We start from the raw sequence: 25,739 nt of genomic DNA, 5'->3' as shown, positions 1-25,739 counted from the left end.
ACAGTATTAATGTGAATTAATATTTTTTTATGATATACTGTAGTTCTTGCTATTTGAAAAGATGTGCAATGGTTTTATTACATGTCATGTTCATTAAAATAGCCTAATATGATGTCAGACTTAAGATCACAATGTCATTAGTCAAGTGACTGGTTATTTAAAATATGAATTAAAGCATTTTAGCATATACCTACTTAATATGAACATGTCAGGGAACACATTTCATAGTGAATTCATGTTTTGTATAATGTTTGCTTATCCATGTTTATTTTAAAAGTAATATTTTTTTTACCTAAATATAGGTATGCCTAAAACTTGAACTCCTCACTCCCTAAATGCTGAGTCGAGAACATGCGCAGAGCAAAGGAAAAGGCAATGGTCCTGTAATTACTGCTCACATCAAGTTAGCCGGAGAGAGCATCCCTGTGACAGGAAATGGATGCTTTTGCTTCAGCATAAAAGCACAGAACCTATTTGGGTAAACAGAAGATACGGTAACACTCAAGGCATGTTTTGTTTCACGCTATTATATTTCATTAGGAGTTTCCTGTTTAATTTACAGTTCAATTTACATTACAAACAGCCTGAACATAACGATACCAAGCCTTCAGCTTGTTATTGGAAAATACTATAAGGGCAAAATGTTGTTTGTATCTGAAATAATAGACATCCCTGAAATGTTATGGAGTACAGTGATTCAATTAAATGTAAATAGTCAAGTAGTAATTGTAAATAATGCTTAAACAATTTTTAATGGATGTTAGTTCTGTTCTTCTGTTTAGCTTTATAAAATGCATAACATTTACATGAGTATCTCCTATAATGTATTATTTCTACTTCACTAATTATTTTTAATATAGTATATTACTTAATCTCATTTGACCTTTGGGAGTAAAATAACATTCAAAAAGACAAAGGCCTACTTGTTTTATTTTGAAATGCGTGACCGGAAAAGTGCGTATTTATCGTCTCGTGCAACGCTGGTTAATTACAGTGAGTTGTTGCAAGGTAACTTCCTCCTCCACTCCTGGCTTTTTGCCTTCGTGGATCGGAGTGCCAGTTGTGTGAAGCCGCAGAGAGACACTGCTTATGTACTAAGAGGAACAGCGTAACAAAATGTATCTCAATTGTTCTTCTCTCCTAAATATCGCGTGAATGTTCCACTTTTTTTCACCACCGGGAAAACGACGGACGGTAATGTTGGCGTCATGTAGGCTTTGCTTTTAAGACTTTGGAAAACAAATCCGGTATTGTCGGTGAATTCTCGGGAGATGGCAGAGTAGTTCGACCTGCGCCAGTTTCACAGCCCTCATACAGCACTTTGAAAAACAACCTGCAAGGTAAGTTTAATCACGATGAGGCTGAAATGTACTGGAATACTGTTACTGTAATATTTCTGTGGGGTTTTTAATCACACATTTTGGGAAACGTCGAGAAGTTTGCTGATGTGCAGGAAAATGTTTTGTGACGTGCTCTCACAAGAAATCCCGTTGAGCTTTCTTTGTAAAACCTGGCCTGTTTGTTTTTGCAGCCGCATATTGTATTTACGTTGTCCATCTCAGGATGTGTGAACATGTATCTGCATGTTATTTGAATATGATTTAGCACAGGAGTAGCCTTCACGCAGCCTAGCCCTTTTTTTTTACCGCGTCAAAAATACGTTTTTTGGTGACTTGTTATAAATGGTGATGAGTCTGGAATACTCTGGTGTAGCATTGTAATTTCTATTTCACAATCAAATCAAGCTTAAACATTGCAACTAGTTGTGACTTTGTGAAGACTTTTTGTCATGCAAACAGTCTTTGGGAGGGTCGTTCCTGCTTGATCGTGTGTCTCATCATCCCATGCTGAGCAGTTTTAACATCACAATCGCAGCCCTGGAGGGGGAGAAGAGCCCAAAAACAGTGGTGAACACCCTGTCTGGCTAAGAGTGGTCTGTGTTTTGATTCAACAGAAGTTGGCAATGAAAAAACATTTAAAATATCGCTGATCTCGTTAATGAATAAGTATTTGTTGACATGTTTTGCTTGTTAAGGAGCAGACCAAACAGGAAGTGGTATGATAAGATTGCAGGACCATGAAATGTAAAGCCGGTAGACCTGCTGATCAGAGGGCGCAAACTTCATTATCAAGGTGTTAACGCCCGTTGAAAACATTCAGAGATAATGTGCAGGTTAAAAGATGTGTGAATGGGCATGTCTCACACTGAAGTGTTCTTCCTCAGAATCAACTCATTGTGCTTGATCCTCACGACGTGCCATTCCCACATACTAAGCAGGTCCTTTTCACTAGTCCACATTTATTGAGAGCGCTTGATTCTGGCATTTATGAATTTGCATTAATTGTGTTATTGATTTAAGATGACATACCTCATTTGAATTATGACTCTGACAGAAAGGGATTGTGTCTGACATTGAAGATGGCACACATTTGTAAATCTCCAGTTGCATTGATTGGTCGTCCAATGGATTAGGGAAAAGCCAACTATTTTAATGTATAGTACATTTGATGAAATATGACTTTACTCTGTTTTATAATATATTAAATTGAATATTTTTGACTACCAAAACAAGACACATAAAGCCTAAGCTTGATGAGAAACTAGGAGGGATAATTCTCAACCATTTCTGAATTTCTAATGATAAAAAACCATCAGATTATTCAATAATTACTTTAATCGTTACTTGAAGTTTACTTTAATCAACATCTACTGAAAATGAATTAGACCCCCACCAGTTGAAGCAGCCATTCAGAAGTGGTTGTCTTGAATATTCTTTTCCCAGATTACAATAATCTTGTAAACTGAAGTTATTTCTAAGTGGTTGTTTGTTTATGTGGTTAGTTGGTGATCTGGAGAATGTAACTCCATGGCTTACCAGTCACTGGGGTCAGGCCTGAGTGAGGGCGCCTGCTGTTCTCAGTGGGCTGCGTCGTAGAGTCTGCTGATAGTGGACTGATAAACGGACGGCAGGCAGTCTGAGGCGGAGATATGGTTCCGCTGCAGATCTTTGGTATCCTGTTCTTTTTAACAGAGGTAACCGGCACCAACATGATTCTTGTTGCTCCCCCTGCCATTGTGAGGGGTCTTCTACTTCACAATGTCTCTCATCTACAACAATGTTATTGTTTGGCCCTGAGCCAGGTTATTGTTTCAAGCTGCCTATCTGCGGTAACTTATTCCTCAACCAGTTGGAGGTTATCTGTCTATTTGAGACTAACAATGCATCTCCAACAAAAGGACCGGTTTGGGGTGTCCTGAAATGTTGAATGGATTGGATAAGGGGCCTTATTTGTGTCTGATTTATGGTACTCAGTAGTTTGTCTTATTGCCAACAAGTTGCTTTGAGCTAGTGTTTAAACAAACGGGTGGGTAATCAATAACAGAATGTAAGAAAGGGTGAAACATCAGACTTTTCCAAATCATACATGTGTAGAGCCCAACTGTTACGTCTGAGAATCCAAAACGAAGATATTCAGTTTAATGTGTTCTTGGAAAATAAGCTTTGAAGATGTAATTGCTAATAGAAAAATATGAGTCTGATTAACTGATAGCAAAAGTATTTATTTGCAGCACTGCTTTGGAACACTAACTCTTCTGTCTTTGGAAATGTTGTCTCTGATAGCAATCTGCAGCCTCTTCTACCCTGGCCTCATTCAGGTTCTGACTCCTGAATCATCTGGCCGTAGAAATCCTGGCTTCACCATCAGTGTTCTGCTGAAGCGGTTCCTTCTGATGGACAGGAAGTGTATAATTTGCCCATATTTCAGAAAAACACGATACGAGTAGAGAGGGGGGGGAGAGGTCTCTGATAGCAATCATTTCTCTGCACAGTAATTTGGCTGTCAGAAGCAGCTGGCTGTTTGGGTTGGAACAATATGCGATTGGAGGGAGAGGGAAGCGCTGGCTTCCAGAAAGCCCTGAGAGACTGATGGAGGGAGGGGCTGGATGGGGTGTGTGTGTATATGCATATGTGTGGTGGGGAATCAGGTTACACAGTCTGTCATTAACAAGAGAACTGCAGTTATGAGACCAAGATAGCCTGCTTCAAGTCTGAGCAAGAGTCTAAGGCTCATCGCTCTTCAACGTAGGTGGCTCTCAAGTTAGGTTAGAGAAGGGGGGGGATACCATGTCTGCATGTGTGTGAGACAGTTTATTATTGTGTGTGTGAATGCGACTGAGAGGCGGTGTCACTCTGGATAGACAGAGGCAGCAGCTCAGAGCAACCTTCACCTATTCAGCTTTTCTTTATGTGTGTACATCTGTGTGTGTATACTTCCTAGAAAGTTTGACTAGTATCAAACCTGGCACCAGACGAGGCAGCGGGCTGCAGAGGAGCACAGCATGATGGGGGTTGAATTTGCTTCTGCTCTGTGCTCGTGTCCAGCTTTTTAGAAAGGAGGCCCTATGTCGCAGTGTTATTTTTAGTTAAAAAAAAAAAAAAATCTGTGAGCCTTTTTTAATAATCATCAGCCGTATGTAGCCCAAACATATCACGATAAGCTGTCTGGGACTCGCAGGCACTGCCGTCTCAGCACGACACGGGAAGTTAGTAGAGAAGAGAAAAAGATAAAAGACGGCCTCCTGTGTTTGTGCCAGATTTGAGTCGTGTTCCTGTTTGCTGTTTGGAGGCTTGCTCTCCTTCTCTTCTGGTTGCACAGACTTATTGATTCCTCTCATTCTGCGTTCAAATGTGGATGAGGACGAGTGGAGACAGAGAGAAGGAAGCCAAGACACTACTGTCTGCAAAGACACACACACACACACACACACACACACACACACACACACACACACACAGATCTGCAGTGTGCGTGGCTCCTCTTTCCACACTAACTCCAGACTGCACTGGAGACAGTCTGCAATACACATTTCATGAGCCCTTCACTCGCTCCACTGCTCTTGTTTTATCGCTCAGCTGTAAGTGGGAAAAGTTATGGTTTTGTTTCACTCGTGGCCTCTTTCTGATCTCATTTCCCAGTCCCAGACCTGGGCTCTGATTCGTTGTGCACATTTAGTCTACAAATGTAGAATAATCTGTTTTATCTCTTGGGTCATAGGGTCGTAAGCTGTTATGACTGTCGTACTTCAGCCTCACATCGATGGGGTTTGCTTGAATTAGTCCTTTCCATTCCCTATGCTTTGCCAGCTGGTACGTCATTGGCTTTGAAAGCAAACTGTGCAGAAGCTAAAATCACAATAAGATGGTAATAAATGCCTTTCCTTATTTTATCATTTTGAAAAAGGCTATAAATAGCAAAAAACGTATCGGCGAATATATCATACTCTTCATCTACTCTACAATACAACTCCGGAAAAAATGAAGAGACCACTTCAGCATTATCAGTTTCTCTGGTTTTTATTATTTATAGGTATGTTTTTGAGTTGAATGATTTTTGATTTATTTTTATTTAACTGGGATGGATCACTGGAATGGCTGCCATACATGTAGAGATAAAGATTTGAGAAAAATGTGGAGTGGTCTCTTCATTTTTTCCAGAGCTGTATATGGTTTGAATATGTTAATTTAGTAGATTGTGTTTATTTCATTTTTCTTTTCTTTTTAAATGGTGAGATAGCGCTAGAAATACTTAGTTTTTTGCAGCACATTTGACATGTTACATTTAGAGCAGAATTGGCTATTCTTATCGACACCATATTATCACACTTATCCACTGACTAATTGCATTACAGTAACATTCATTTTCACCGGCTCTTCATGCAAGAAGTGTTTATGTCTTCGTCTCCCATTTCTGACTGGTTGTTAAATCTTAGAAACTGTTAACTACTGGTCTTTCCTCAGAAGTCGTTCCTATCCGGAAGGTCAGGAAACTCTCGGCCGTAAAGCGCCATTGGCAGCAGGATGCAATGGCCTCGGAGCATAGTGCTGTAGGACCATTCATTGTTTTGTTGCACGTTGTTTGCTGAGTGATTATCATCAAGGTGTTGACTAGTTTGCTCGATGTCTGTCATGTTCGACTCCTGGAGCTCAGCCTCCTCCAGGTGCGGCACAGAATCAATCAAGACTAAATATTCCCCAAGCTTTTATTAACTCTACGCGCAGCTGTTTGCACTCTTTGCCTGATATACTTGTTTCACTAAAAAGAAAATGTGTTTAAAGGGTGTACCGTGACACAAATCAAGGTGTCCTTTTGAGATTAGTCCTACCCCTGGGCAATGAACTTTGGGAGATGGTCGTTTGGAGGGAGAATGTTTGTGCATTCCTCCATTGGCAAACATAGCAGAGGGCCATAAAGATGGGGTTTGAATTGGCTTTGTCACTTGTTTTGATGACTGTGTGAAAATAAATGTCTAATTGCTATGGTGACCATTGTGTAGAAGAAATGTTAGCAGTGTCTTTTACGGTCACAATGCTGTAGAAGCTTCCAGGTTGTGCCTCATAAGACGTCACACACAAAAACGATGACAAAAGAAAATAGGAGATAGAAACGTCTCTGGTTTTGTGATGAACACCAGCTGTTGCTAGCATAGAGTGGTTCTCTTTCTACTTTTTCCCCTTTAGCATAAACCAATCAAACTTTTTCATAAATTAGAAACAAAAGTTGAATAAAAAGGCTCATCTGTTTTGTGATGGGGGCCTGAAAATACTCAGGCGTGTGTGTGTGTGTGAGTGTGACACCAGCCTGGGTTACACTGTATCCTAGGAACAAAAAACGGTTATGCTATTGCCCACTACAATGAATGTATGAGCGAGAATTAAACATATGCAGGAGGGGGGGAAGCATTTGCATTTGATTACATTCCACACACGGTGAAAGGAGGCAGCTGCAGAGGTACTGTAAGGTCCTGATGGGGCAATGCAGACTCTTTAAGCTCTTCTAAGGGCCCGCAGAAGTCCCTCCTTCATATCCACATGTGAGGATGACCTTCTGTTACTGAAAGGTTAAAGAGCCTCTGCAGAACCACACAGCCTCAGTGTATGACACAGGATATCAACAAGGGGGTCAACCTGCATTTCACAGTTCCATCCGACAAGGTCACAGCACCGCATTTAGCTCCACTTCAATGCTGCAGTCAGTACAAAACCTCCAAGAACATTCCCTAAATATATTGTGCCTGATTTGATGTTGTACATCCCTTAAAGGGATAGTCCGGCAAAAATTGACCCCAGGGTCTTTTTCTGCATGAAACCTGATCAAGTAAGCCCTCCAGAGAGTTTTTTTCATTCATCAACCAGTATTGAGCTTGCCCGGAAAAACCGGGAGCAACGCTAATAGCCCAAATGGCTTACAGTGCATTTGATCGGGGCAGTGTGCAGAACGCTTCCAAAACGGCATTTTTTAACCACTAACATTGCTCGAAAAATAACTGTTTTACATGACTCACCAACTGCCCCCCATACCAGCTCCTCTCCTAGGAAAGTCCGCACAAGTCGATTATCGAATTCACCGGAGTTCAGTTCAAGGAGGAACGTTTTGGAATGTACAATTCCAATGAAAGGAGTTGCATGTAAGTTACAGGCAACTCCTTTCATTTCCGTGTCAACACTCACTAGATATGAATTTCCATGGAATTATACATTCCAAAACATTCCTCCTTGAACTGAACTCCGGTGAATTCGATAATCGACTTGTGCGGACTTTCCTAGGAGAGGACCTGGTATGGGGGCAGTTGGTGAGTTTTGGAGGCGTTCTGCGCACTGCCCCGATCAAATGCACTGTAAGCCGTATTGGCTATTAGCGTTGCTCCTGGTTTTTCCGGGCAAGGTCAATACTGGTTGATGTACAAAAAAAACTCTGTGGAGGGCTTACTTGATCAGTTTTCATGCAGAAAAAGACCCTGGGGTCAATTTTCGCCGGACTATCCCTTTAAAAAAGCTACCCATTTGATGTCATTTTGCCAGAGAATAATTCACATTATCAAGCTAAATTCCTCACCGAATAAAACCGTAAATGTTTCAGAAATGTTGAACCAAATTATAATACTTGTCTGCCCAAGTCATTTTTTTGAGAGCAGTGCAGGTAGATTATTTTACTTACTTTTCCTATACCTACATATGCATTTGTAAACCAATTTGTGACTTGTCTTCAGAGGTGCTATAAAGTTATTATTATATTTACACTCCCATCAGGCATTCATCGCACACTCAACATTGATATTGTTCCGCCTGACACAGATTTGTGAGCAAGCTTTTATTAGAGCCATCTTGCACAGTGAGACATGCAAGACTGCCAATACATACAGTGTGTGTGGGAGCCTTAAGCCAAAAGCCACCCACACTTGGACCCTTCCACGAGAGGACAAAGGCCATCGAATACATCGGAACTGAGCTAACTCACTGGGTGCGACTGATTTAAAAAAAATCCAACACTTAAATTGTTTGTGTGCACCCTTAATGTTTTCATTTGTGATCCACCATGTTCATAAGCACAGGTGAATCATTCCCTCCCTCATGTGAAGTCATAGCTGTTCATTTCTGTCTAATTTCCAGCCATCCTGAGTGTTGTGTCTGACTGTAGGCAAAGCATGTTTTTGATTCGGTTAGTTTCAGTGTGAATAGAAATGTGGGTTGCTGCAGAGAGGCCCTCAGGTCCGTGATACACCCACATCCACCTAGGAGCGAACCATCTGTGTGTCCCTGATGGCATGCTGGCACTCTGGCTGTCTGGGTCGGGAGGACGGGGACAGGGACAGCAGGCTCCGCATTGCCCCAGCCTCTTCCCCTCTTCTCCCTCTAGCTGCCCCTGCAGTTTGCTGCAGTTTCCTCGCTGCCCGGGCTATTTGTGCCATGGTAACTGTGCCAGGCTGCCAGCTCAGACGCAGATTCCACCTCTCGTCTCCCTGCTTGCCAGTATGATGACTCAGCAGCTCCTGCAGGGCTTCCAGCCTCCTCCCTCTTCAGCGATACACCCTGCTCATCAGACAGTGTTTTATCGTTCTCTCCTTCAGCATGACCCCAATACAAAAAAGACCTAAATAATTAAGCATCCAAATAGACTTATATTTCTGTTTTGAAATGTCACAGAGAAACAATAAATGGTAGTAAATTATCCCGTTTAAAATGAAGTTTAAGTATAGTGTGCGTAACAACACCTCAAATGTGTGTAAATAGTGATTACTGCCTCCATGCTTCTTTAGTTTAGTGATGTTTGAGTGGCGTGTCTAATCATCTTGTGCTTTCCAAGATAGACCTCTGAAATGGGATCTCTGGAAAGAGTTTGGGAAATATGGTGTCATAAAATGGAAGCCTTGATATCTAGGATCACTTTGAAGTCCCTCCAGTAGCACTCAGCCGGAGCCGATCCTAACATACTTTTCATCGGGGCCAACTATTCCGCTCCCAGTCTTCAGCTGAATGTGGTTTCTGTATGTTAATGCGCAAGGTCAGTGCTGATGCATCTCAGAGGCATTTATTTCGTCATTCAAAATAGCCGCAGTGGGCAAAGTATGTGGATTATTTACTGAGGTAAAGGTGTGCATTCATACAAAATAGTTGATTTGAAACATAGTGTTTCAATCGGAATATAAAGTAAAGGACCAGAAGTAGCTGAATGTGCAGAACGGCCCCTTTTTATACATATTAGTATACTTGTAACTTAGTCATGCAATTGATTTGTTTTCTACCACTGCAAAACATGGACTCCAGACACAGAAATGTCAACCAATGAAAGCCTGACCTTACACAAAGAAAGAGCAAAGAGAAGTAATGATCATAATGCATTTTAAAACTGTGTGTTAAGCCACGTTTTAATATCTTCTATAACATGTTACCCTGAATTATACAATAGGGAGACCCATTGGATTAGTAAAACCAACAGCAGTACACCTGGGAGAATATATCCTATAATTACCATGTGGTATTTATACTGGTTTCATATTGCAACTCCACATCAGAGGATATAGGAAGAGGGAATAAAAGAGAAGAACGGGCTTGAGACAGATACAGGGGGGGAAATGAGAGCACACCCTTGGCAGGATGTCAGCTCTGTGAACACACAGTGCACAACACTGCCAGAGAATTCAATATGCAGGGACAGAGAGCTGCAATGCACACACACACACACACACACACACACACACTCACACACAGCGCCATAAAGTTGTCGTCTCAGATCGCAATCGGTTGTGCAGATGCTAGCCCTGCCTCTCTTCTTTCCAAGAACCTTTTCTGAGGTTTTCAATGTCAGGACTAGTGCTGGGTGTGTGTTCATCAAGCTAAGCTGTTAGCTGGCTTAATGCTATGTTAGCAGCTAGCTGTGCGTCATGCGTGGATACATGTGGATTAGTTTGTGTTTGCTGTTATTGCAAAATGAGCTGTGTGGATAACAATGCAACCCCCTGATGCCCCAGGATGCAAAATTAACGCATTAATAAAGTCAAAATATTATTGAGATTTTAAACATTTTCTGCCGTGCTCGTTCTGGCGATGAATTATATTGTGATATTGAGCAAAAATGTAGATAAAAGATCTGTTTATTTTATCATTAGTAGAATAAAACATTGCTACCAGACGTGCATAGTCACACAAACTATCCCAATACTATTCTGATCATAGCCCCCCCCACACACACCCCTGTAATATATGTGTATATTAAGGCTGTCCATTAATCCGTCAAATTGTTTCTTGATGAATCCATTAGTTTTTCGGTCTATAAAATGTCAGAGAGAGGTGAACATTTGTATCAGACTTTCACAATTCCGAGATGATAAACTTCCTGTAATAAGAAAACCAAAACCAGGAAATGTGAAAAATGTTAGTATTGTCTGTTAAATCTGCACTCCTAGATAAAGACTTCCGCGACCCTGACGGAAAAGCGGGATAAGATGGATGGATGGATAAAGACTTAAAAAAAATTCCGAGATAATATCCTCAAAAGTCGTAATATGTCCACGACTTTGAAGACAATTGGTTAAAACCTATAGAATATTTACATTTCATACGCTGGAATCACAGAACTTTTACTTTTTTCTTCTCATGTTTAAACCAGTGAGTAGATCACCGAAAAAGTTTCTAATGAATTGAGTGGTTGGTTTTCTTATCGATTAATCTTTGTCGCTTTGGTGTGCAAATACAAACATAAACACATGTTGAAGATCCTTGAGGTTTCGCAAAGCATACCCTAAATTTTTGCCAAGACAAACACATAACAGAAGCTTGGTCTTGGACATGTGGCTTGCTGCTTATGAAAGCTTATTTAAGACAAAGTGTCTGCGTGGGAGAGATGAATTGAGACTGAGATCATTTTAGTGCCCCATGGAGTGTCTTTCAGCAGGAAATGTAAACAAAATGCAGCAAATCATTAACCTAAACTAATTGCAGCCATTAAACTGAGCTCCATGACAAGCTCTAGTTAGTTAATTGAGGTGAGTTATTGACCTGTCGGCGGCGTGAGAGTCGGGATAACCTGCGCTGTGTTTTCTTTCTACAATAAATTAAGACAACAGAGAGACAGAGACACCTTTTTCTAAGTGCTAGCCCCAGACTATTGTCTTTTACTCTTCTGATTATCTCTTTATCTGTTCTCCCCCCCACTCCAGGCCCCTGTCTTCCCTGTAGCCTGGCCAACCGTCCCCCAGCAGCATGGTGCCCTTCTTCCCGCTCTCCCCCTGGGCGCTGACACCAGACACCTCCTTGTCCCCGTTCTCCCTCTCTTTACCTCACAGCCCAAATATCTCTCACATTGGCCCCGTCTCTGCCCTTCTCTGACCCACTGTCCCCCAGTTGCCCCCTGGCTATACCTCCCTTGCCTCTTCATGCCCTCTTGCCCGTTCCCTGCCCCCATCGCTGCTCCCCAGTCCGAGGGGAGCAGACAGAGCGGCTGATTATCTCTGTGTGGCAGCCTCTGTTTTGTGCTCTGATTAAAGGAGCAGCATGTGGTCCGTGTGTGAGTGGCCCGTACAGACGCCGCCGTTGGGCTAATGCTAACATGATGTGCTTAATCATTTATGTCTGGGAGTCGGGCACAAAGGCTTGGAGTGCATGGAGGTGGGGGGGGGGCGCTGGGGTATTTATCAGTGGCACAGATGCACTCAGGCGCACACACACATGCTTCCAAGATAACGGCCCCGGTGCTTAGTGTGGCATAAACGGGGCACGCTGCAGGCTGCCCTGTCTCGACTAAACTCACATATCATTGTTTTAAAATGGGTAGCTGGGGGTGGGTTTCTCCTTCGAGTTGATAGTGTGAATTAAAACCTGTCACTTGGATAAAACAAACAAACATATCTGGATGATACTACGGACGCATTAAATATTGAAGGATTAGACCGTCTCTAAACGATAGTATTTGGGCACCCACTGTGCTCCTCTCCTCTTTTTACTCCTCCTCCTGAGGCGTCTGTCTGCTCCTCTCCCCTCACCACCAAACAGCCTGTCCCTCCAACACACACACAGACCGTACCACGCACGCCTGCACGCACGCACACAGGCAGCCAATAAGAGAGCACCAGTCTCCCCATTGCTTGCCACTCATTGCCTTGTTGCCAGGACAACAGGAAGGCATGAGACCCACTTTACTTTAGCATTTTAAACTTGGTGTTGACTCTTTTTCTGAAAGCAAGGAAAAGGTCCTCCTGTAATACTGCTCTCTATTACTTTCAACATAGGGCGAGGTATCTGTGTGTCCTCTGTCTGTCTCGCTGAATCGTGTCCCAAAAAATGTTTCACAAAACTACTATTTTAATTTTAATTTTAATGCGTCAGCTTTAAAAGAATTAGCATCAGACCTATTTTGCATGCCAAATAACACGTGTTCATTTAAGTGCAGCAATCATTTGTGTTTTCTTCTTCCCTTCAGGTCTAGAATGATGTTTCTCTTGGTGTTGATCGCCCTGGTGCTTCCCTGCTCTTGCTTGGAAGGTAAGCGTTTTCCCACAAACACAGCTTGTCTCAAGTTCATGTGGCAGCTGGAAGGGTGTGTACAGGATGTCTCTGTTCCCCATATACTCTTTCAGGTGGTTGAACATACACACACTCTTTCAGACTCAGCGTCTTTCCCTGTAGCCTTCAAGTCTGTTACTTGCACGGACCAAAAATGCACTTTTTTTTTCCCCTTTCACTATCAGTACCCCTCCCTAGTCTGTCTCCTTTTCATCTGCTGTCTGAGACAACTGCAGTGGTGTCGGAATGCAGTGGGAAGAGCAGCGTTTTTTACTATGGCAATCCACACAATAGATAAACATGCATTAGAGCTGCATGGGGAAAATATACAATATGACATTACGTTGTTGCATACAAAACAACGATTCAAATTTATATCAAACGGATGTTAAAATGTGCTCCATTCTGCTTTTTTGGCTGCTTTTAGCATACTACTTATTGTGATCAAATGTGACGAATGGCTTATTGAAAGTATAATAAAAGGCAATTTGATTCTCTATATTCTCCAACTCTTAAAAACCTGAGGGCAATATCCCCATCTTTCGTGGTGAAAGATGACAATGGTGATAGAAAATCGATATATTGTGCACCCCAAGATGCTTTCTTACAAGATAAGGGATAAGCACTGATCATGTGTTGTCTCCAAACATAAGGAGCCTGTTAGAGATTAAAATCGTTCTCAGCTTCAGTTCTCATTCTTTTTTTCACTAATGAATTCTGACCTGCTATGTGCTTGCTTTTTATTTTAGGGGATGCCCCTGTGAGAAACTCAGAATGTGTGTGTGACGGAGCACCCTGTAGCAGCGGGGACCGGTGTTTTGGGCAGCAGTGCTTCACCTCTCTTTCCATACTGAACGGGACAGCTGCCCTTCAGAAGGGCTGCATTGTGGGTAATGAGGAAGGGTCCTTGCGATGCGGAAACCCACCAACTCCCGAGCTGCTGGTAGAGTGCTGCTATGGAGATTTGTGCAACACAAACGTCTCCTTGCAGTCACCAGTAAAAGGTGAGGAGTTTTTATTCCGATCCCTTTGTGAAAAACATCCTGCTTATACTACTATAAGATTCCCATTATCACTGCTATACATTTATTTATTTTTTTCAGTCAAATATCAAGCATTTAAACGTACTTGATGTCTAACAGCTAACAGAGATCCTGGTGTTTGCTGATCTGAGTGAAAGCCATTTAATTGAATGGGCTGCTAATGCTATTGCCTTAATGTGTTTCCCCATATCTCCTCTTATCAGATATAGAGCTGTCTGCTGGCAGACCAGTCCTCAGAGACCAGGAGTGTGTGTGCGAGGGCGGCGTGTGTGAGCTTGACCGTCGCTGTGCAGGCCAGCACTGTTTCTCCTCCCTGAAGATGATTGATGGGGCAGCCGTCCAACAGAAGGGCTGCCTGAGGGACGACGAGGAAGGCAGAGCCACCTGCGCCATGCCGCCCTCATCCGGCTATGTTGTCAAGTGCTGCCAGGGCCATCTGTGCAACATGAACGTCAGTGTGCAAGCTCCGGGGAAAGGTGACTTGGTGCATGTTGTACACATAGCTCAGCTGCCCTTCACCATAAACCTTATTTCAACCACAGCAATTCCAAACTTTAACTTCAATTTTTATAATGCCATAAAAAGCTATGCATTTGTGGAGACATCTTTGAGTTGACACTTATTAGAAAGATACTGAGCTGAACAATTATTACAAGTATACTTTCGACTACCTTACACGTAAATAAAATATATAAATAGTATGTGATTTAAATAAGAATTACAATAACAAAAATCCACAGCCTAACATCAAATTAGTGAGCTTAACATAATGCAGGATTAACCTAAAGAGTTTATTCTTAGAAATGTAACTTATTTAACCGCCATGTCTCCTTTCTAAATCTCTTGCAGAGGAGGAGGTAAAGCGTCTGACCAAAGAGGAGCACGAGTGTGTGTGTGAGGGCAGCACTTGTGCATCAGGGAACCGCTGCATGGGCCAGCAGTGCTTCTCCTCTCTGACGGCCAGCGCCGGCTCCCTCATGTACCAGAAGGGCTGCTTCACCAAATACGAGCAGGGCACCATGACCTGCAAGACCCCCCCTTCCAGAGACCAGATTGTAGAGTGTTGCTACGGGCACCTGTGTAACATGAACAGCACTGTGGAGCTGCCTGTCAAAGGTACAGCTCTACACTACCCAGAATGCTCTGTTCTGCACCTCTCTTTCAAAGAGGCCAAAGAGCTCCATATTTAGATTTTCCCGTGGCTTAATTATGAGACCAAGTTACACGTATTTATTCGTTACCGAAAGAGCTACATCATCGGCTTTGAAAGATTCTGCTACTTCTGTCCAGGATGTTTTCTGTTGGCCTGAACTATAGGTCACACCGCAGGCTTCCTTAAACACAGAAATAGGGAATGCATTGTGCAACCAAAGAGAAGTTTTGAATATTAACCTCTAAAAACACCACTTTTCTTAAAAATATTTAATTTGGGATGAAAAAAAAAAAAATTGATCAGCTATAAAATGTTAGTCACTTAAAGCGATCCAATGTAGCATTTGTACCTTAAAATAACAGCTTTTATCTCACCTCAGACCCCCCCATCGGGGGTCTGAGGTGAGATAACTGCGCTATGTAACTTTGCTAGACCGGGCCGGGAGATGAGCGGAAGTACTTCGACTTGCTTTCTGGCACACCTACCGCAATAACAAATAGACCCCCTCCACGCACCCAGGTATAAGGAGAAGCAAGCGCAGCATTGTCAGTACATCATCATGGCAGAGGCACCGAAGAAAAAGAAGACGTTGACTGATGAAGCAAGGAAGAGAAAGAGAGAGGCCGACAGTGTCGTAAACGTACATTACCTCCAAGCCTGTAGGGGGAGCTCCATAATGGGCTTTTTGACAAGTTCCGTTGGATCGCTTTAAAATTGAAAATGGGCAGTTAGTCAACTAACAAGGGGGCTATTCTTATTTTATGGTCTAGCTTAATGCCTCCCTGCTCATGTGTCTGGTTCACGTCTAGTCGGTTCCTACGATGTGTAGCTACTAATGTGTATTTGGGAGAAACAGTTCAGTGAACGAGTTGAGAAAAGGGGTCATTGTCTCTACTGCAGGCCGAGCTGAGCAGTCGTTCCCTTGGAATGTTTGGAAAGTGTGAACAGTGGTCAGTTCTGCAGGCTGGCCTCTGCTGAATGTGTGTATGTGTGAGAGAGAGTGTTCACCCCCACCCTTGATAGTTTTCTTCCGAAGGGCTGCATCCTGGGATTTGTGTCAGTATGTGTGGTTCAGTGAAGAAGCTTTCCTTTAACACACACAGTGGTTATGATCACCTCTCCGGGAATCCTTGCTAAGTTCCAGTGAACGCTCCCATCTGTTGTTTACTTAAGCTCTCAGTCGTCTGACAGATGCAAGCCGAATTTAACTTTGGAGATGTGCCTTTTGTTTGAAGAAATCCTCCATAAAGATGAACTACTGTGGCATTTAACAGTTTTCTCTCCCCCCACAGCAGATGAAGTTCCCAGCTACAGCGTGACGACACTCACCATCGTCATCGTCGCCCCCATCATCGTCCTCGTTGTCCTCTCCGCTATCGCTATCCTGGTGTTCAGACGCATCCACAACAACCAAATGGAGAGACTCACATCACGAGATGCAGAATACGGAACCATTGACGGGCTTATAGCCTCCAACGTGGGGGAGAGCACTCTGGCGGTGAGTAGGTGCCATCCATGCAGTGTGTCGCCTCCAAAGCTCATTAGAAAGAGCGGCTGGAGGCATACTTTAACTTACTGTGTTGACTATCAAATGGGATTCCAGTGCTTTCAGCTATGCTAGAGGCCATATACTGTAGGTGTTTAGAATGACCCATAGTGAAGCACAAAATGTCAGATGTGAGGAAAAAGTTTGAATTGCTTAATAAAACAAACAGATAGAAAACACTGTGCGATCAATACATTCCAGCCCTCATTTATTGTAGGGCCAAAATGATTACATTCAGCGGTACAAGATTTTCCAGAGTGAGTATTTGGTTATCGTTTTGTAGGAACATTTAAAACCAGGCCTGGTGGCTACACATTCATGAAGTACAGTGGGGCAAAAAAGTATTTAGTCAGCCACCAATTGTGCAAGTTCTCCCATTTAAAAAGATGAGAGAGGCCTGTAATTTTTATCATAGGTACACTTCAACTATGAGAGACAGAATGAGAAAAAGAAATCCAGGAAATCACATTGTAGGATTTTTAATGAATTAATTGGTAAATTCCTCGGTAAAATAAGTATTTGGTCACCTACAAACAAGCAAGATTTCTGGCTCTCACAGACCTGTAACTTCTTCTTTAAGAGGCTCCTCTGTCCTCCACTCGTTACCTGTATTAATGGCACCTTTTTGAACTCGTTATCAGTATAAAAGACACCTGTCCACAACCTCAAACAGTCATACTCCAAACTCCACTATGGCCAAGACCAAAGAGCTGTCAAAGGAGACCAGAGACAAAATTGTAGACCTGCACCAGGCTGGGAAAACTGAATCTGCAATAGGTAAGCAGCTTGGTGTGAAGAAATCAACTGTGGGAGCAATTATTAGAAAATGGAAGACATACAAGACCACTGCTAATCTCCCTCAATCTGGGGCTCCACGCAAGATCTCACCCCGTGGGGTCAAAATGATCACAAGAACGGTGAGCACAAATCCCAGAACCACACGGGGGGACCTAGTGAATGACCTGCAGAGAGCTGGGACCAAAGTAACAGAGGCTACCATCAGTAACACACTACGCCGCCAGGGACTTAAATCCTGCAGTTCCAGACGTGTCCCCCTGCTTAAGCCAGTACATGTCCAGGCCCGTCTGAAGTTTGCTAGAGGGCATTTGGATGATCCAGAAGAGGATTGGGAGAATGTCATATGGTCAGATGAAACCAAAATAGAACTTTTTGGTAAAAACTCAACTCATCGTGTTTGGAAGAGAAAGAATGCAGAGTTGCATCCAAAGAACACCATACCTACCGTGAAGCATGGGGGTGGAAACATCATGGTTTGGGGCTGTTTTTCTGCAAAGGAACCAGGACAACTGATCCGTGTAAAGGAAAGAATGAATGGGGCCATGTATCGTGAGATTTTGAGTGAAAACCTCCTTCCATCAGCAAGGGCACTGAAGATGAAGCGTGGCTGGGTCTTTCAGCATGACCATGATCCCAAACACACCGCCAGGGCAACGAAGGAGTGGCTTCGTAAGAAGCATTTCAAGGTCCTGGAGTGGCCTAGCCAGTCTCCAGATCTCAACCCCATAGAAAATCTTTGGAGGGAGTTGAAAGTCCGTGTTGCCCAGCGACAGCCCCATAACATCACTGCTTTAGAGGAGATCTGCATGGAGGAATGGGCCAAAATACCAGCAACAGTGTGTGAAAACCTGGTGAAGACTTACAGAAAACATTTGACCTCTGTCATTGCCAACAAAGGGTATATAACAAAGTATTGAGATGAACTTTTGTTATTGACCAAATACTTATTTTCCACAATCATTTGAAATAAATTCATTAAAAATCCTACAATGTGATTTCCTGGATTTATTTCTCATTCTGTCTCTCATAGTTGAGGTATACCTATGATGAAAATTACAGGCCTCTGTCATCTTTTTAAATGGGATAACTTGCACAATTAGTGGCTGACTAAATACTTTTTTGCCCCACTGTATGTGTTTGTGTGTGTATGTGGGTTGTGCTGTTGCTAGAATTCAACTCTAAGCCTTGTTTGGAATCTTCTCAGACCATTAGATTAATGTTTTTCTGCTATTTATTTTCTCTCCACTCTGCTGCGTAGGTTTTTCTGCAGAGTGGTTTATGTTTTGAGGCCTGCTAAACTGACCCACAGTTTAGGTGGAGTCCTGTGGTTAGCGCTCAGTCTGGTAGACAACCCTGCACATTCACTGGCTCACACACTGTATAATCAAGTTCAGCAGGAACTGCTCTCAGCCTAGCTGCCATAACAAGATGAACATGGTGGCTACTGTCTATTTTGTGATTATCCATCCAAACAAAAACAAACGCACTATATTAAAATACATCTAATTGTTTATATGACGTTCATCTTTAATTATTGTGTGTGTGTGTGTGTGTGTGTGTGTGTGTGTGTGTGTGTGTGTGTGTGTGTGTGTGTGTGTGTGTGTGTGTGTGTGTGTGTGTGTGTGTGTGTGTGTGTGTGTGTGTGTGTGTGTGTGTGTGTGTGTGTGTGTGTGTGTGTGTGTGTGTGTGTGTGTGTGTGTGTGTGTGTGTGTGTGTGTGTGTGTGTGTGTGTGTGTGTGTGTGTGTGTGACAAATAGCTGATTGGATTCATTTCAAGTTACTTCAGAAGTCCATACTTGCACTTGGCAATGGAACGCATAAATATGGAGACACAGCATGTCGGTTAGCATAATTAAAGAGTTCTGGCAGCAGCATGAGAAGGGATATTAGAAATGGTGGTGTGGCTGCAAAAAGCGAATCAGCCTGAAACACATGTGCTCGTCCCGCTGCAGCCTTCCGCCCAGAAGTCGATTATGATGATATTTCATCGGTCTGATTGCATTCTGCTGCTTAACGCCCTGGCCCCGGCATAACCTCCTAAAAACAATCCTCCTGCACCAAAAGGGGGGGATTTAAGCCCTCTGCAGAGCAACTCATTCATTTTATGGCCTCTGTCTCTCAGTCCTGTGTTGTGATTCCAAATTGTCTGTCAGGCAGCTTTTGCAATATGCATCTGTTTATCTGAGGCATCACTCTGCCCTGTTGTCTTCCTCTTCCCCTCGCAGTTTGTTTTGCTCAGCTGCTGCCGGCTCTGTTGCTGTGCACTGCCCTCCTGTGTCTGCTCGGCAATGCTGCATATCTCGTAGCTTGGATAAAAATAAAAGGCTTAGCAGCATTGCACCTGTTTTTTGGAGTCTGGCACTTCATTAGATAACATCTCCAGCACCCAGAGCCGTCTTCAGGGAGGGAGGTGGCACTTCTGTTGTTTACTCAGCAGGGGGCACACTGCATCTCCAGTACTGACACACACACACACACACAAAAGATCCGGGTTAATGCACTGCTTGCCCTGCTCCATTTCGTCGGGTGCCTTATCAAAGGGGGCCTGCTTGTATTAGTCTCCATCTGTGTCCCAGATCCTCCATACATCATTATTTATTAAGCTCGAACCACAGGTCTCTTTTGGAAAGGTTTTCCTTCAGTTCACTGGCAACATAAACACAAATGTCGATATACAAACCCTTCACACTTTTTTTCTGCTTTTTCTCCACACCAGGATCTTCTGGATCATTCCTGCACCTCTGGCAGTGGCTCAGGACTCCCTTTCCTCGTTCAGAGAACTGTCGCACGTCAAATCACGCTCAATGAGTGTGTAGGTAAGTGCTCTGTTAAAGCCACTGCCTCAGGAAACTCTCAATGAGCCGCTGACTCATGGCAAAGATGATCTGGCTCAATTTCAGTCTCAGAATGTACATCAGTGTTTACCCTGCCTGACAGAGAAGCAAATCATTGATGCTTGATTTGTGGTCAATAGGGGGCAGCAGAATAAGCTGACATTTACACAGACTCAACCAACACAGCTTACAGAGTTGTTGTTGTTGTTGTGAACTAGTTGGCATTAGAATTCATGCAGAGTTATTTTTAACTGATATGTCATTTTAATTCTCTCCTTCCTTTAAAGCTCTCTTTAAAATCTCTTGATTTCCTCATCTTCTGAGAAATATTAGCTACTTTAGTTACTTACTGGCTGACCAACATACAGTGAACTTTATCAAAGCAGAAAGTTGACAAATTGATTAAAATAATAGGTTTATAATAAAGTTGATATATTTGTAATAATATATCCCAGCCTTTGCACATTAGGGGACATCAAGTAATGCTAGTGTAGAGTATCCAAGACAAAACCATTTAGATGTTTAGTCTATATCTGTTTACTAACCCTCCAATGTTTTTCCCCGCCAGGTAAGGGACGTTACGGTGAGGTGTGGAGGGGGCAGTGGCAGGGAGAGAGTGTGGCGGTCAAAATCTTCTCTTCCAGAGATGAGAAGTCCTGGTTCAGAGAGACTGAGATCTACAACACGGTGCTGCTGAGACATGAGAACATCCTGGGTGCGTACATTATTGATTCTATACAGGCCTTTTCAGCTGGAGGGATACCTATTATACCACCATGCGTATGAGCAAGCTAATTGATATAAAATCTAGCATGACCATAATGTGATTGACTATGATTGGACACAACTCCAAATTCTAGAGGCTCTAGTGGACATTTCTTTCTATTTACAATCTATGGGGCGTGTGAAAATCATCAGCCTAACCCTAAACCTAACCACCAATAATATTCCTCTCAATTTAGGCTTCATAGCTTCAGACATGACCTCCAGGAACTCCAGCACTCAGCTGTGGCTGATCACTCACTTCCATGAGATGGGCTCCCTGTACGACTACCTTCAGCTCAGCACCCTGGACGCCTCCAGCTGCCTGCGCATGGCGCTCTCCATCGCCAGCGGCCTGGCTCACCTGCATGTGGAGATCTTCGGCACTCAGGGAAAACCTGCCATCGCACACCGAGACTTAAAGAGCAAAAATATATTGGTTCAAAAGAACGGACAGTGCTGCATTGCTGACCTCGGTGAGAATACTGACCAATCTATATTATAAACACTTGAGTTTATATTCAACTGCTCCTTTTAATGCAATAGGTAGAAAGGTTAACGTTTTTTGATTTAAAGAAGGGGGTAGGGCCAATAGTTTCAATTTCACTTCATTACTACAGATACATTTGTCAGGTTGAAATTTGATTCACAACACAGCTAGAATACTAACATTAGAATGAATAGTGGAGCTATAAATATGGTTTCAGTAAAGAACTGATACAAAAATAATGTTGACCACCTCAAAGCTCCGGAAGGGGTTAATAAAAAGTTGTGGCTCATGGGTATTGCAGGTATTGCTCAAGAGATGCATCTGCAGTAACATCACACTCTACCCGCTCGATTATATTTGTTAACAATTCAAGAAAAACAACCTCTGCTTAAATGAACCAACCGGGCGCCTAATCAGAAACACATTTTGAGGAACTCGGACCACTTTATCCAATACCCCAATGTTCCATTTGCAGATGTTTGGGAAAAAAACAAATAAAGGTACAAGCCATAAACCAGAAACTGGCTTGGCATGTTTACAGGCTTGATGTAACTCTGCTCTGGGTGACGCATTTTTAAAAGCATGATAGCAGTTGTTTTTCTCCCAAGCGAATTGTTCCTATGTTGGAGATACATCCGGTGGAAACAGAGCTGTTAACTACTTACATTTTTAAATCGGCTGCTGGAGTGAGTCGAGTGTTTTGTTTTTTACTAAGTTGCATAGAGATGGGAAGACTTGAATCCCCCTCTAATCAAAAAGCATTTTTCTTATTGTTACTCAAAACTTGAGCTTCACTGTGCAGAAGGATTCAAGTTATTTTCTCTTGAGGTAAACATTTAAAACGTTCTGTGTGATTTACGCTAGGTCTGGCTGTCATGCATTTCCAAGACACCAACGAGTTAGACGTGGGGAACAACCCTAAAGTGGGAACGAAGCGCTACATGGCCCCTGAAGTGCTCGATGACTCCATCCAGATGGACTGTTTTGAGTCCTACAAGAGAGTGGACATCTGGGCCCTGGGACTCGTGCTGTGGGAGATCGCCCGGAGGACAGTCAGCAACGGTCAGTGCATGTTTCACACAACATGATCCTTCTGGATTCAAAGTAGTCCCTACTATATATATCAGGGAGTTTTTTAGAAAAATATAGTATGAGGGCGCTTACATCACTTACAGCCAAAATTACGGCCCTGCCCACTTTCCGGCAAAAATATTGCATTAAAGCAAAGTGTGTCTTAAAGCTGCTGACTCATATATTGCACCTAAAACAACAAATAAATCCCGATGTACGGTTTCTTTGCATCTTCTACAGAAAATAAGACAGTAAAAGAAGCTAATTCAGTTTCAGTGTAAGCCTGCTGTCTGCCACTCATCCACCGGCAGCCCGAATGGGCATCGGTCCCCTATTTATTCAGAGCTCTGTAAAAGCTTTCTATGCCGTCTGACTGTTTATTTGACACATATTTATATTATGTTATGATGCAGTTTTTGACAAACAGAAATATTGTTTTCTGGCATCACTTTAAAATGTTACGTGGGAAATTAGCATTTTGGGTGTGAGGGCGCAGCGCCCCTGTTAACCGCTTTAGACAAAAACCTGATTATTATCACTTATTTCCCTCAATACCATCACATTTGTATGACCTACTAACACTATATTGTTAATAGTGATAGGTAGTATGTATTTTTATTTATTATTGATTTCAGTCAGTTGAATCTTTAACATGTATTCATCATAAACATGATTCCAAAATTTGATTTTGTCAAGGTTATCTTCAGTACCGGTGTATTACAGCACTTATTTTGTGGTTCTTTTCAGAATCAATAGAGAATCATTGCTTTAAAGCTGACAAAGTAAAAGCTTTCCCTCATTGATGGAAAGATTTGGCCTTGATACACACTTCAATATCTACTGCCTGTGGTCTGTGGAGAAGACTTGTGTGAAATAAAAGCTACAACCACTGTCAAATGGGTTCATGGCTTTATAGTAGGCACTGGGCTTTCAGCAACACTTAAGATATTGATTTACCCCAACATGGTAACCTAAATCTTGTTTTGTCCCACGGCTGCACTTTAGAGCCAGTAAAGGATAAAACAGCTATGCCACATCAAGAGTTTTTATACAACATTTGTATGTGTTTTATGTGTCAGTTATTTGCCATTATAGATACACTTTGTTTTAAACAATTGAGTGATCTTGAAAGTGAATTGCTGCATGCTTTGCTCTGTTGTAGGCATCGTAGAAGAATACAAGCCACCCTTTCACGACGCGGTCCCAAGTGATCCCAGTTTCGAAGACATGAAGAAGGTTGTGTGTGTTGATCAGCAGAGGCCCAACATCCCTAACAGATGGTTTTCAGACCCCGTAAGTCATGTTCAAGCTGTCATTTAGAATGTGTTCAAAGATTGCATGCTTACTACTACATTCATTTCAGTTATATTCTGGTGTTAACACGGATGATTAATCCGTTTTTCTCTCTCAATTTATTTTCAGACTTTACTGTCCATGGCTAAACTAATGAAGGAGTGCTGGTACCAGAATCCTTCAGCCAGATTAACGGCGTTACGCATCAAAAAGACTCTCACAAAGATCGACAACTCTCTGGACAAAATCAAAACAGACATTTGAGCCTCTGAGAAGAAGAGGTAGACATTCTGCAAGACAACCAGAGGGTGGACCATTCTAGAGAAATCTCACAAGACAAGAGACTTGATGGGTTCAGTGCCCTTATAGTGGCACAAAAACCTATATTTATTTTAAACACACTTGACGGAACACATTTTGGCATCCAAAGATGGCTTACCAGGCATTTCTGAGACTGCCAATGGTCTTGGAGATAGGAAAATATCTATTCAACTTGTGGCATAGGAGCTGGAATGTTAGCAATGTTCTCAGAGGAAGAAGCTGTTACCCGGGCATTTGAGTAGGCTCGCTTTTGTTAGAACTGCAGATTTTGACACATTTTTTTGTTTAAAAAAATGTCTGAACATATTATCATTTTCACTTTCTCTTTTAAATTGTACTCAATTGTCTATTTGCATAACTGTGGATTCCTCTGCAAAAGAGCTAGCCAACTTTAATTGCCAATTAAATCTGCATACTTTCCTAAAAGGTGACCACAGCGAGCAGTGTTATGTTTTACTTTGTGTGTCATGCACCTGTTTACAATGCTGTCTGAACAGGATTCCTGGGATCTCACTAATCCCTTAACGTTTAGTGTACAGCTGCATCGATGGCACTGTGGTTTTCCTGAGGTATCGTCTAACTGAAGGTACTCTTTTGCAAACCTTTTGAATATCACCAGTCATTTTACAATAACCTGTACCTGTTCTATGTTTTGTTTCTTCAGCTTTACAGTGACAAATGCTAACAGAACAAATCAAATATCTGCTAGATACTGAACTCTATTCCTCCAGAGGCTGTAAGTAAGCCTGTAAAGCCTGTATACTGTCTTAATGCGTGCATTGTCAAGTAAATGAAGTCAAACTTCAGCCTTTTTTATTTCTTTAACATTTTATATCAATTAGTGATTTATTATAATTAAATAGAAAAAAATGTGTTTTATTTGTCTCATTTGTCTTGTTGCTTTACCTAGTGGATTTATTTATTTGACGAGTGTCCAGTGATGGTATAGTTGTCAATTTGGTCAAGCCTGAAATAAATTGCCTTTGACCATCCGACCCTAACCCTGTAACATATCAGCTGTTTCTATGAGATAACTTGTTTATTTTTAAGGATCTTTAATATAATTTATGTAGTTTTAGGTACTCTCTAATCAATGGTTTCAAATCAAGCCCCATCATCTTATTCTAACTATGCAGTCATTTACCTTTCCAAAGAATCACAATCACCATCGGTTTTATTACCAAGTAGGTTTACACATACGAGGCATTTGCTATTGTTAAGCTGTTTTAAAAACTATTTTAAGACTATTATAACAAATTAACAATATGTACACAAAATATGATTATGTGAGAAACTGGGTACAGTCAAATACAATACAATATGACAAATACTTTTACTTATTCAAAGTGGAGAGGTGTGCTGATTTAAAGGTAGTTAAAGGTAGAGGTAGTGTGGAAAACAAAGGAAGCTAAAACTGAAATTTATATTCCAGCCTTTATTTTTGACACTACTGGTAAAAGGTTTACACTGAATTAATTCACTAATGTTCCATTTATGTATACGTCTCTGCTCCATAAAGCTTGACATCAGCATTGATAATGTAAGTTATTAATAAAAGGTCAAAAGCAAAGGTGTTTTCCTTGCCAGCT

The 25,739-nt window shown here is 42.1% G+C and overlaps 1 protein-coding gene across 2 annotated transcripts; it reads left to right on the top strand.

Annotated features, from left to right (window-relative positions):
• The first annotated feature begins 1,009 nt into the window (after positions 1–1,009).
• Positions 1,010–25,151, top strand: LOC134867116 (activin receptor type-1-like). Of its 2 annotated transcripts, none has more exons than XM_063887455.1 (12): positions 1,010–1,340; positions 12,757–12,818; positions 13,589–13,843; positions 14,086–14,358; positions 14,732–14,998; positions 16,331–16,533; positions 20,096–20,195; positions 20,782–20,928; positions 21,176–21,451; positions 22,330–22,527; positions 23,699–23,829; positions 23,959–25,151. In XM_063887455.1, the coding sequence occupies exons 2-12, from the start codon at positions 12,764–12,766 to the stop codon at positions 24,091–24,093; spliced, it is 2,040 nt and encodes a 679-aa protein (XP_063743525.1). In that variant the 5' UTR covers positions 1,010–1,340; positions 12,757–12,763; the 3' UTR covers positions 24,094–25,151. The 2 variants fall into 2 exon arrangements, with proteins under 2 accessions (XP_063743525.1, XP_063743524.1); XM_063887454.1 differs by having other exon boundaries at positions 1,012–1,340; positions 16,328–16,533.
• Positions 25,152–25,739: the final 588 nt, after the last annotated feature.

This window comes from Eleginops maclovinus, chromosome 7, assembly GCF_036324505.1.
Source record: "Eleginops maclovinus isolate JMC-PN-2008 ecotype Puerto Natales chromosome 7, JC_Emac_rtc_rv5, whole genome shotgun sequence".
In the NCBI taxonomy this organism is placed as follows: domain Eukaryota; kingdom Metazoa; phylum Chordata; class Actinopteri; order Perciformes; family Eleginopidae; genus Eleginops; species Eleginops maclovinus.
The sequence above is the reverse complement of the archived record's forward strand: the minus strand, read 5'-3'. Positions and strand labels throughout refer to the sequence as shown.

What these genes read in the sequence shown, in the direction of transcription:
- LOC134867116 (XM_063887454.1), top strand. Translation starts at nt 12,764, where the DNA reads ATGATGTTTCTCTTGGTGTTGATCGCCCTGGTGCTTCCCTGCTCTTGC. An exon ending in TGTGCAAGCTCCGGGGAAAG is followed by an intron (nt 14,359 to 14,731) that starts GTGACTTGGTGC and finishes AATCTCTTGCAG; the next exon opens with AGGAGGAGGTAAAGCGTCTG. An exon ending in GTGCTGCATTGCTGACCTCG is followed by an intron (nt 21,452 to 22,329) that starts GTGAGAATACTG and finishes GATTTACGCTAG; the next exon opens with GTCTGGCTGTCATGCATTTC.